This window comes from Tripterygium wilfordii, chromosome 4, assembly GCF_013401445.1.
Source record: "Tripterygium wilfordii isolate XIE 37 chromosome 4, ASM1340144v1, whole genome shotgun sequence".
Taxonomy (NCBI): domain Eukaryota; kingdom Viridiplantae; phylum Streptophyta; class Magnoliopsida; order Celastrales; family Celastraceae; genus Tripterygium; species Tripterygium wilfordii.
The window spans coordinates 5,882,194-5,894,521 of record NC_052235.1 but is presented as its reverse complement, the minus strand read 5'-3'; the positions used below and the strand labels follow the sequence as shown (position 1 = coordinate 5,894,521).

Here is a 12,328-nt window from a genome sequence, read left to right as displayed (position 1 = left end):
TAAAAGGAAACATGATATTTGTCATTTTCTTGTGATGAATAAATATACCAATTAATAATTTAACAATAAAAAATCAAGAATGTTCAAGTAGGTGAATATTTTACTGATTTGCCACGTGAATCCCGAATAGTTTAAATGAGGCTCATGTGTCTGGTATGTTTTAGAGTCTCAAGTTCGAGTGTTCCCCTCCCTTCCCTTTATCAAAAAACAAAAAATAAATAAATATGGAAAAGATTTAAATTCGCTGTTTTAATATTATTCTATTTTACGGCCCTCTCTATTCCTAATTCCTTACACTCTTCTTCTCCGTCGATAAAACTCTTGTCGCATCTCTCTCTAACCTGTTCTGCTAAGGTCCTCGAATCTGATTGGCTGGCCCTTGTTTTATTCTTTTTCTATCTTATTTTTCTCTCTCTGTCTCGCAATCCTTAGATTTATTCTCACTCGCTCGCGTCCTCTGATCGGTTCTCTGCGAGCTCCGGCTGCTTGTTCGCTTATCGTTTTGTGTTTTCCGTTTGGTATTTTCTCTGAACTTCTTAATTCATGTTTGCATGGACTTCTAATTTCGCGTCTGCGTTGCGTTGATGCGATTGGCCTGTGATGTTTATGGAATGTGTTTGTTTATTTTCGTTCGTTGTTCTCCTCTTGGTCGTTCGTTTTTTTTAATTCGTATGAACCCTAATTTTTGTTTGACTGTATTGGCTCAGTTTTTGAACTCGGGAGAATAGAAACGTGAACCAGAAAGTATAAGATTCAAGCAGCTGAAATCGAAGAGCTGTGATTGTTAATTTTTTTTATTTATTTCTTTTAACTTAAATGAACTTCAATTTGTTTTAGATTTCTAGTAGAGAAGGAGAGGTGTTATAGTTGGTAGCAATATCATTCGCATAAGCATTTCCATGAACGATACACATTGGGGTAAATATTAGGGTTCTAAGGTAGAGGCAAGAGTCAAAAGGAACTCACGTTGGTTGATTAAGTGTTCAGTCTTTTGCGGTTCTTGTTATATATGTTCAGAAGATGTTGTTGTTTGGTTTTTACGATGTAGCATAACTCCATAAGTGCGTCCCTATTTGTCTGATTTCCCCTACACTTTACCTACTGTGAATGCTTTTAGAGAAGAGGAAAAATGGATGGATCGAGCAGAGGAAATAGTGGTGTGGATATGTTCTTGTCAAACTATAAGCTCGGTAAGACTCTTGGAATTGGTTCCTTCGGTAAGGTCAAGATCGCTGAACATGCATTGACTGGGCACAAGGTTGCCATAAAAATACTGAACCGTCGCAAGATAAAGAACATGGAAATGGAAGAGAAAGGTAGGGTTACGTTGTAGAATATCTTTTCCCCCATCTTTTTGCTCTGTAATCTGATCAAATCTTCCTACCTCATTGTAGTGAGAAGAGAAATTAAAATCTTGAGGTTGTTTATGCATCCTCATATTATACGACTTTACGAGGTTATAGAAACTCCTTCTGACATTTATGTTGTGATGGAGTATGTGAAATCTGGGGAACTTTTTGATTATATTGTGGAGAAGGGTAGGCTTCAAGAAGATGAGGCCCGGAACTTCTTCCAGCAGGTAGGATCACCTACTAATAAGTCATGTTCTGACACTGACATTGTTTTCTCTCATTATGTTATAAATTACTCATTGCCAAATGTTTGGAAGCAGATTATTTCTGGCGTGGAATACTGCCACAGGAATATGGTTGTTCATAGGGATCTTAAGCCTGAAAATCTGCTCTTGGATTCTAGATGCAATGTGAAGATCGCTGATTTTGGACTTAGTAATATAATGCGAGATGGCCATTTTCTGAAGACAAGTTGCGGAAGTCCAAACTATGCTGCTCCAGAGGTACAGAATTTTGGCATTTTAAGTTATAGATGCATTGATGGAAAAAGGATTTCCTTCATTCACTTTCGCTTTTATTTAATACTGACAATACTTATTTTGTGATGATTTAGTTTTGGAGTTTATCTTCTCTATTATTTGTATAGGTTATTTCTGGGAAACTGTATTCTGGGCCTGAAGTAGATGTTTGGAGCTGTGGTGTCATATTGTATGCTCTTCTTTGCGGTACCCTGCCCTTTGATGATGAAAACATTCCAAACCTTTTTAAGAAAATAAAGGTATTAATGGATTAACTATGATTGGTTTATTCTGACATTAGTTGGTTATTCTAATAATGCCAGATGAGCTAATTTATGACAGTATTTATGGCTTTGTATGTGATTTTCTCCTTTCTAGTTCTGCAAATGCGGAAAGTGGTTTAATATTAGGTCATTATAGAAGTTGACCATCATTTGATCCCTGGTTGATTGCAAGATCGCTGTCGAACCGATTATTGTAAAAAGTAAAAACTGTATGAGATTCTGTACGTATCGCACAATATATATTGGCTAAAGCCAATTTGGTGTGTATCTTATGCCTATATTGGGAAGAACAAAAAACATGGACCATACATGTATGTATAGGACATTTCGATACGATTCGTACAAAATCGTGAAACATGTGAGTTTTCCAAAATACTGATTTTACTGAGGGAAATAACACAGCTGATTAAAAAGAGACATCAATACATACACAATTCAAGATCTAAACACATCCAAAGTTGAAGAAGCCAAAATTCTTCCTCTTTAAATCTGGCCTCTAGCTTGAAGCAATAGCTTTGAGCTTGTTTTGGGATGGATTTCCATATGTGGCAAGAGTGCAATGAACCAAGGTGGGTTTCATGAGAAACCATGAACAAAAGAAGTGGGTTCATCTAGGACTTTGGGAGGAGGAGGAAGAATGGTGGACTCTTGTGACACTTTGGGAGGGAACGAAGTGGGTAGGGTGCACTGTCGGAGGTTAAGGGGGCCTAGCAGTGGCTATGGCGACCCAATTTTTCTGAATATTGTTTTCATTATATGCAATTAAGTTTAGGCTAAGATATTTTTTGGGTTAGGTACCCTCAAAATTTGATGGCCAATTAAAATTTTGGACTTTCTCTTACCTTTTTGGTATCCTAATCCGTAATATTTTGTAGATCAATCTTAGTCTCATGCACTCGTACCATTTAAGTTTTGAATTTGTGGATTGATTTTTGTAATGGGAGGAACTATATCCAGTTTTCGATATGTTATTAGCTACTCAAGTCATTTTTTTTGTCCCAATCAAGGAAGATATTCATTCTATACATATTAATGTTAAAAGTTTTATGTACAAGAGCGTTCACGCCCCATTTGCTAGACAATATTTATTACCTAGATTGCATAGTTTAACTAGTTGGGTGGGTGTGTCTTTTCTTTTCATATATTGAATTGGTTTCATAATTTTAAAAAATTACATTTTTTTGGACGTATCAACACTTAAATACAAATTGTTTTATGATTAAAATATAGTTTCGAAGCGTGTCAAAAAGGTTAACAAATTGCTTGAACAATACGATATAGGCTTCTAGTAATGTATATTGTTTTAAGTTTTCCTTTATAAGTTGCATTCTTAACTGTGATATAAACTTCTATTACTTTATTAGCATGCATTAAATGAGGCATTTGATGATGGTTCATTTTATAAGGATATTGTTGTTAGAGGTCTATGTATTTTCAATATAGTTTTATATTATTCTGGAACCTTACGCAATACGATATGATTCATAAAAATTTTAGACGTCAATTCGTGCTCCTATACATGATTTGACAACTGTGGTCGACTGGTGATACTATCTTTAACTATTCTTATAAGTATGAGTCAGATGATCGATCATCTTGTTCTGCATTTATTATTTAGGGATCATTTCTAGCCTTCTGGGGCTTTGAAGACATTCATAGTTCATATGCAAGCTAATTGTTTATGAGTCTTATGATACTTATGAGATATATATTTTCCGTCACGAAAGTAATTTTAGTTGCATGCATATTCATTAAAATTTCTTCTTAGGATTTCCTCTGCGTCTCAAACCTCAATTTTCCCCCCTTTCTATATCGAATATCATGACTGAACCTGACTTTGCCTTTTTCTATCCTTTGATTGGGCAGACCGACACCAAAGTCTTGGTCTTTGCTCTGCATTAGTTTTTCTTGATTAAATAGTTAACTGGGATTGCATTTGTAACAGTTAATGTTGTCGTTGGTTATCTGATGTTTCTTTGGGTTATTTATTTATTTATTTCCTTTCCTTCTCTTTTCTTTTCTTCCATAAAAGGACCATTTAGTGAGACAACGCATCCATGGTATGCCACCATTTACAAAGTTTATTAATAATTGCATTTCATGCATGGGATTTTTATTGTTTCATTTTAGGATCAATCATTATTTCCATTATTCTTGGTGTTTCGAGAGGAGTATAACATCTGCTGTCAAATCTTAGTACCAAATATGTGGAATTAAATTTTAGTCAGGATGGTAGTGAATTATCCTCGATAAATTGAGACGTCCCTGAAGGACCATCTTTGACGATGCATGAAATTGCAAATCACATTTGCCATGATGTTGTTCGCTTTTACTTGTATTGTATTTACAATTCCAACGCTATCATTGCCATTGTGAGTGCTTAGGTGCATTCATTATTGAGTGTTTAGTCTATTCAATGCTCGTCTTCTTACCTTTGATAATTTTTCATATTATAGCGAATTTTATGGAATCATTTATGTTGTTAGTCGTACAGAAACTAAATGTACTGTGCGCCGAACTTACAATTTGTTTCATTTAGGGTGGGATATACACCCTTCCCAGCCATTTATCACCTGGTGCTAGAGATCTGATTCCAAGGATGCTTGTGGTAGACCCAATGAAGCGGATCACAATTCCTGATATACGTCAACATCCTTGGTTCCAAGCTCGTCTTCCTCGCTATTTAGCAGTTCCCCCACCGGATACAATGCAACAAGCAAGAAATGTATGGCTAGCATGACGAAAATATATAACTGCAGAGATTTTTGTTTTCTCTATAAATTGGTTCTGTTAGTAGCTCTGCTGCCATTGGGTTTTGTAGGTTTTGTTTAGTTCTAACGGCATGGATAATGTCAGAATATTAGTATGGGGAGGACATTTTTATACCACTGATTATTTAGAGTAGCATATTTCGTCTCTCTTAACTTCATTGATGTCTACCTTACCATGCAACTGTAAATTGGTTCTTTCATGTGTAGCAATTGCTATGATTCCTATGGATGATAATAAATAAATCTTTTAAAGGTAGACCTATTGTTTTAGCTAAATATTCCCGAGCAAGTATACCTTTCATCTTGTCTCCTGCTCGAACAATAAAATTATTAGATAAACGCAACTCAGGGTTAAGGCTATCTGTGCCATTTGCTTGCAGGTAGTTGAGTAATTTTGTGGGATATATAAAATGTTGGGGGATATTCTGCGTTGTATGTGGTTCTCCATTATCATGTAGTGTGCAAGCCATTTATTCACCTACAATGCTGCTTTTTCCAGATTGATGAAGATATTCTTCTGGAAGTGGTGCAGATGGGATTTGACAGGGCCCAACTAATCGAGTCTCTTCGCAACAGAATGCAAAATGAGGTTTGAATATCTCTAGCCTTTTGTCCTTAAGGTTACCAATTCATCTCTATCTTGTGGAATATATGGCAGGCTACTGTTGCATATTATCTTCTGTTGGACAATCGCTTCCGTGTTTCAAATGGCTATCTTGGAGCTGAGTTCCAAGAAACGCTGGTGCGCTTCTTTATGTTAAAGTTAATTTATTAGTAATGGCTAGTCAGTGAAGTCATTTGGAGTCTTTAGTGGCCCTCTGAAGGCATTTTGAAATGCATCTATCTTTAGATTGACTAGTTATATATGCCTGAAGGGTTGATAGATGTTGTGAATGCATAGCCATTTTTGTCCTACAGTTGGCCTGCATGAATGTTGGGCTGTTTTATTGTAACCATACCCTTCTTATTAGCCATTACATCTGAGATCCTTGTCTTACTAATACATCCTGCATCCTGACAGGAAAGTGTTTGCAACCGTTTGTATCCAAATGAAACTCCTGCTTCACCCGGGGGTCACCGACTTCCAGGGTACATGGATTATCAAGGGCTAAGTTTAAGACCGCAGTTCCCAGCGGAGAGGAAGTGGGCTCTTGGACTCCAGGTAAGTTTGAGGAAAATTTAACTTTTTGCATGACATGATCAAGGAAGTTGCTCCTAGTGCACCTGGCTTCTGCCTCCACCATGGGATATGAAGAAGAGGGTAAATGTAGTTAAGGCTTACCCTTTTATTGTGAAGAGGTTGTTTGTGGTTGACCAGCTGAAAATGTCTATCCTTCCATCTCATATGATGCCTGCTACATGATAGAAGATGATTGATAGAGTGATTAGAATAATTATTGGATAAATTATTAGATAAGGAGGTCTAGGTGTAAATGTTGAGCCGCTATGCATGCATAGTGGTGGGTTGGATGCCAATTATCAAAGCTTGAATTATTTTGTCTTATTTGAAACAATATTAGTTACTGCTTTCATCTTGTCAGTCTCGGGCCCACCCTCGTGAAATAATGACTGAAGTTTTGAAAGCTTTGCAAGAACTGAATGTTTGTTGGAAGAAAATTGGGCAGTACAACATGAAATGCAGGTGGATTCCTGGTGTTTCGGGTCTCCATGAAGGCATGGTTAATGATTCTGTACACAGCAGTCATTACTTTGGTGATGAATCTGCCATCATTGAGAACAACGGTGTTACCAAGTCACCAAATGTGGTGAAGTTTGAAGTGCAGGTATCTTACTGATCCTTTGTATTCCTCTTACGATGCAAGTTGATGATATTGATGAGGTTTATTATGCTTTATAAATATCATGAGTTTGTTTGATGGGTACAAAGCATCACTTTCCATGCTCTGTTTTCTTGCCCACTCCTTTGTTCTTGTTGGTGTCTTTGTCGAAGTGGAATCTACAAATAGCCGTTGGACATTTTCTGGATTATTTTTAAAGATCATCTGAATTTGTTCTGATTTGTTAAATTGTTAATTGCAGTTGCATATTGAAATGAGAAGTTTAAAACGTTTTTTCATGCCAACAACATTTGGTTTGTTATTAAACATGCTGATTTTCACGAGCTGGCACTGGATCGTAATGCTAATATGACCATTGCTATGTATCTTTAACAGCTTTACAAAACTCGTGAGGAGAAGTATCTGCTTGATCTACAGAGGGTGCAGGGACCGCAATTTCTCTTCTTGGATCTTTGTGCAGCTTTCCTTTCGCAGCTTCGGGTCCTTTAGAAGGTGACCTTTTGTTGTGAATAAATGAATGGTGTAGATAACTTGGCTATCAGTTTGGGTCCTTGTTGTGACCCTTTTATTGCTCCCGCTCCCCCTCCCCCCCAGTTTTATATGGGTTAATTGCGTAATTGGGGTTTCTAGCCAACACTCAAGACCCAAGTTGGCCTCTATGAACTGCTGTAGACTCACTTTTTTATGCCCTCTGCATCTCTCTGAACTGGGATTTTCCTGAATGTTTTGAATCGAAAGGGGATTTTTATAAGTTGAAATGTTTGGTTGAATTTTCAAAAATTGAATTTAATAGTAGTATTATTGGAGAATAATTTTGAGAAGTACAAAACATAAATTTTGTTTGGTAAAAAGAGATATTTTTGTAACAATTCGCAAGGTGCAACAAGAAATAGAAACAAAACAAATCAAACAATGACGAGAAGTTTTATATGTTTTCCTAAAAAATGTTTTTTATTTTTTTTAGGAAAAAAATACATGAAACCAAACATGTGTTTTTGTGTTATTTTCAGAAAACATGGATTTAAGGTTCTGTTTTACTGTGGGTTTGTTTGGTACATGTATATATATACGTTTATATGAATTTATTTTGAAAATAAGCTAGCGTTTTTATAACCACCAAGTATAAAATTAGCGTTAGTTTTAAAAGTATCATCGAACACTCCCGACTAACTAACTTATTTTTTGACGGTTTATAAACTAGTTCTTTTTCCCCTAATATAAATTCTACCAAACGGACCCATAGTGGGGGAGGCCAGTAGGCAATTAGGCATCTTGTAGATTTTTCCAGTAAGCTGAAGACCAGCTTCCTCTAATGCTTTATAGACCGGGGATAGTGACCAATGTAGTAGATGATACAACAAATGCTTCATATTCACTTATTGAAATTGTCTTTGCAGTATCACCATGTCCAGTAAGACGAGCAAAACTGGGAAAAACAAGAAGCGTTTTTGTTGCTAACATTAGCAGCTAAGAAAAACCAATGTAGATGATCCAACAAATGCTTCGCATTCACTCCTCAAAATTGCACAGAAACAATTAAACTTTGAGTGGTTCATAATATGCTAGCTAGAAAAACCCGACCATGACTACATCTCATTTCTTCCTCTTTGAGTTATATCTCTGAACTAGCACTGCCTGAAATCATAAAAATTTTGCTGACAAATTATAACATGGAATGCCAAGAAATGTGGGAACAGTACATAAGTCAGTTAACAAAGCAAATGGGAGGCAGATCCAGAGAGTTCCAGAGTGAAAATTCACTGTCATTGCTCAAGGAAGAAGATGACCCCATATCCTCGGAACTCTCTTGTTTTTCCTCCTGTTTCCTCATCACTTCTGTATCATCTTCATTTGCATTCTTCTCCTCATCCTCGTCATTCTTATCACATGCGTTTTGAAGTTTGGTGAAGTGATCAGACCTTGCTCTCCCCTTCACATTTTGTGCTGCAACTCTCAATTTCAAGCACTCAGGTATCCCGTTGAAAGCATAGAGAGAGGCCGAGAATTTTCTTTCATACTTCATCCTCTTCATGGCAGCCCTGAGCATTGAAGGTTCATCACCGCAGTATTCAGGCTCCACCGGTTCTTCAATCTCCTCTGCAATCTCAAAAGGAGAGTAATAAAAAGATGATCCAACATTGTCCACAAAGTTAAAATCCAACGCCCCCATATCGGTTCCTTCTTCTTCTTCTTCATCTTCTTCTCCTTCTCCTCCAAAGTTACCATCACCACTAGAAGTCTGTGCCACATCATTCCAGCAACAATCCATATCCATTTCCTTACTCCCACTATCTTCTTTCTCGTTCAAACATGACTCAAGACTACTTGTCATGTAGTCAATACGACTTGCACTGATGTTGCCAACGTTATCGTTGCGCAAAATATAGTCATCAGGATCATTGAGGAAATCTGTGAAGTGGGTATTTGAAAAATCTGTTTCTTCTTCTTCTTCTTTGAACTCCTTTGCTTGTTGCTCTTCTAGCCGGTTGATTGGTGGAGAAGTAGGTGAAGAAGCAGCGCAAGAATTGTTTCTTGATTTGAGCCTTTGGAGAAGCAAGTTTGTGATCTTCGAGGGAAGAGCTGGAGTTGAAGAAGAGGATGGAGAACAAGGCCAGAAATTTGTCCGAGTGTTGGCACCGCGAAGCAAGCAAGCAGCCTCATCATAAGCTCTGGCTGCTTCCTCTGCAGTATCAAATGTGCCTAACCACACCCTTATCTTCTGTATGGTGTCTTTGATCTCAGCTACCCACCTCCCTGATGGCCTCTGTCGGACACCAACATATCTCTTTCTAGCTCCCCGGGCTCCTCCCACTGCTGCTGCTGTGGCGACTTCCTTCACCATCTCATCCCAAGCCATGTTGTTCTCACTAGAATTTTTCTCCTGCACACAGTCATCCATCTTTCTCTTCCTAGCCATAGTTCTCCTTCTGTATGTTCTTTTGTTTTCTAAAAGGATGTTAAGATTTGTAGGCTATAGTAAGTCTTTTTTAGAAGCTTTGGTGGTGTTGTTTTGGGGGTGTATGTGCCTTCATATATATATATGTAGGCCTTGATAATCCTGTCAAACAGAAAGGGAACTGCTGAAAGAGTCTTATTGCTTGTTTGTTCATCCTTGTTCCTTCTCAATTTCTGCTAGAATTGAAACATATGGAAGTTTCTTGCTTTTATCGACAGAGTGGGAATGTTTGTTTTATTTCTTTGACTAAGCCAGCCAAATGGTATCTAAGCCTCCTATTCTCCATTTCTTAAGTATCAAAATGCAGGACTCAGGCCCTGACTGAGTCAACCTATCACTCTCCTTCAATCTCCTCTAGTTTCTTTTATAATTTATGCTGTCCAATGCGGAAACTTGTAAATTTTATATAATACAACTCTGTTAAGTTAGAGCACTTAGGAGAAAAAAAAAAAAAACCATTGAAGTTATCATTATCCTGATAGAGACATATTGCAATACCTACAGGCATAACCAAAACTATGAGCTAATCAATGATCAGATCTCGAACCATAAGTCATTTTCAAGCTTCCAAAAGCCGATTAAGCACATTTCTTTGGAAAACCAGTCATGCTGCATAGAGAGAACTAATCATTTTTGCTTTTGTCAATGTTCATAACAGTAAAAAGGAGCGAAATCTCCAAAGCTCGACTAAACCATGACAATTATGAGAGATGCAATATTTTCTGATTTCCAAAACCATTTTAATATTTCTAATGAATGAAGATATTTAGATTAAACTATAAAAGGGTTTTCATTAATTAAGCAGAGACAATGACATTCTTGGACTGACTCTAAACGTTCTAAATGTTTATATGCTATGCACAGAAAAGCACAGAGACAGTTTTTTTTCCAACTCTTTCTTAGTAGTGCTATTAGAAAAATATATGATGATAACAATATAAACTACAACAAAGGTTCAATATCTTTAATATATTCAGAGAAAATAAAGGAACAAACAGCCAAACAGGTTCATATGCAGAGATAACTTCTCTCTCTGTTTGATATGTTGGTTTTTAATATCTTTGAAGTTAACCAACATGAAAAGGACTGCCACCCTAAATCCTACAACTAAATCAAAACGAATCTGCATCCGTCCACAAGAAGACATGCATCACACTCAGTGCACAAATGTGTACAAGAAATGAAATTGGTTTCATTATCATGGAAAACTTATCAGCAAATATTCCTCAGCACTTCATCAGCATGAATAAGCAGGAAAAAATGTCAAAGGCCCTTCATTTTTCTCCACATGGCAGTGTCTCAAAGAAATCATCCCTTAAGCTAGAAAATTACTAACAAAGCCTCTTATTGTTACAGAGCCTTCTACAGTTCTATTGCCATATAAAAAGAAAGGAAGAAAAGGGCATGGCTTTTGGGGGAGGAAGAAAAGAGAAAGCCAGCCTAGGCTAAGTAGAAGCCATTTGGTTTATTGATTGGAGCTGAAAAGTAGTTTTCATGGTAATATTGAACATTACAAAAACCATAACTTATACAGTAGAACAAGAACATTGGACACACATATGTTTCTTGGAATCGAACATTGGACACAGATATGTCTAACTCAGTTGATCATTAGACACATATGTCTAACCCAACCATTACCAACTAAGTCACCTCTCATTTGGTTGATTATGCATTTAAGTCAAACCAGATACAGAGAATTTGTATTTAGCCCATCTTCAAGGCATCAAACATGTTAATTTTTATTCTAATCCAACATTTGAATTAGTAAAAGAAACAATAAAATAAGAAATTATCACTTCACCCTTCACAATTGTTTTGAATAGGTGGGTTCAAGTGCGGAACAATTGTTGGGCCGCAGCCCACACAAGAATTGGGCCGTGGCTCAGACCAAATCCAACAACAAAATTCGGTCCAGTAAAGGCAAAGCAATTAGGCGAAGGCACAATAGAGTATAGACAAAAGTAGAAAGAAGCATGGCAAAAAGGTCAAAAGAAAAAGAAAAGAAATTAGGGTTTGTTGCGCATATAAAGCACGGAGAGTCGAAATGGGGATCGAAACAAAATAATAAACAAGGCGCCGGAGGCCGGGCGCTTACCTCTTGAGTTAGGGGTGGCGTGGTATTCCCGAGAGAAAGTGTCTATACAATCATGGCGCACATTAGCAACCAGGGGGCGTCCATAGCCGCTTCGCTGCTCTAGCCTTTGCAGTCGAAGCGAGGGATTTGCCCCTACATTTCGCTTTCTCCGTCTTCCTGTGTTTCTTCATCATTTCTCAATTCGCTTTTTAACACATCACTTATGTGAATCCAAAAATTTTATTTATTTTATTGTGACTGGTAGTTGTTAATCTTAAAGGTTTTGGGTTGAATGAACCAAAACCTTGAATTCACGTTTTGGGTTTACCATGTAGGGATGAATGATTGCTCGTTAAAAACAAATAAATAAAATAATTTATTAACCATTAGAGAAAAAAAAAAAAGTAGTGTTGATATATTTTTTACGTATAATTTTCCTTCACCGGAACCACTAATTAATTCAATCCCCCTTCATTTCAAAAAGGATAATTTATTCTTTCAGTTCGCGAATTTGTGACTTAATCTGTTTTATTGTGTAATTTATTAAAGTTACTTTATATGATAACGGTCT

The 12,328-nt window shown here is 36.9% G+C and overlaps 2 protein-coding genes across 2 annotated transcripts; one reads left to right on the top strand and one right to left on the bottom strand.

Annotated features, from left to right (window-relative positions):
• The first annotated feature begins 279 nt into the window (after positions 1 to 279).
• LOC119996667 (SNF1-related protein kinase catalytic subunit alpha KIN10-like) lies at positions 280 to 7,409 on the top strand. Its single transcript, XM_038843386.1, has 11 exons — positions 280 to 518; positions 1,118 to 1,316; positions 1,395 to 1,579; positions 1,673 to 1,855; positions 1,999 to 2,130; positions 4,694 to 4,879; positions 5,425 to 5,514; positions 5,584 to 5,667; positions 5,947 to 6,087; positions 6,467 to 6,709; positions 7,100 to 7,409. The coding sequence occupies exons 2-11, from the start codon at positions 1,130 to 1,132 to the stop codon at positions 7,211 to 7,213; spliced, it is 1,545 nt and encodes a 514-aa protein (XP_038699314.1). The 5' UTR covers positions 280 to 518; positions 1,118 to 1,129; the 3' UTR covers positions 7,214 to 7,409.
• A 1,020-nt stretch (positions 7,410 to 8,429) lies between these two features.
• Positions 8,430 to 10,748, bottom strand: LOC119996670 (ethylene-responsive transcription factor ERN1-like). Its single transcript, XM_038843389.1, has one exon. It carries the CDS (start codon positions 9,639 to 9,641, stop codon positions 8,430 to 8,432), a length of 1,212 nt encoding a protein of 403 aa, XP_038699317.1. The 5' UTR covers positions 9,642 to 10,748.
• Positions 10,749 to 12,328: the final 1,580 nt, after the last annotated feature.

Excerpts from the sequence above, each read along its gene's own strand:
- LOC119996667 (XM_038843386.1), top strand. The coding sequence starts at position 1,130 with ATGGATGGATCGAGCAGAGGAAATAGTGGTGTGGATATGTTCTTGTCA. Across the intron at positions 1,580-1,672 it reads CCCGGAACTTCTTCCAGCAG|ATTATTTCTGGCGTGGAATA; the intron begins GTAGGATCACCT and ends GTTTGGAAGCAG. Across the intron at positions 5,515-5,583 it reads GCAACAGAATGCAAAATGAG|GCTACTGTTGCATATTATCT; the intron begins GTTTGAATATCT and ends AATATATGGCAG.
- LOC119996670 (XM_038843389.1), bottom strand. The coding sequence starts at position 9,641 with ATGGCTAGGAAGAGAAAGATGGATGACTGTGTGCAGGAGAAAAATTCT.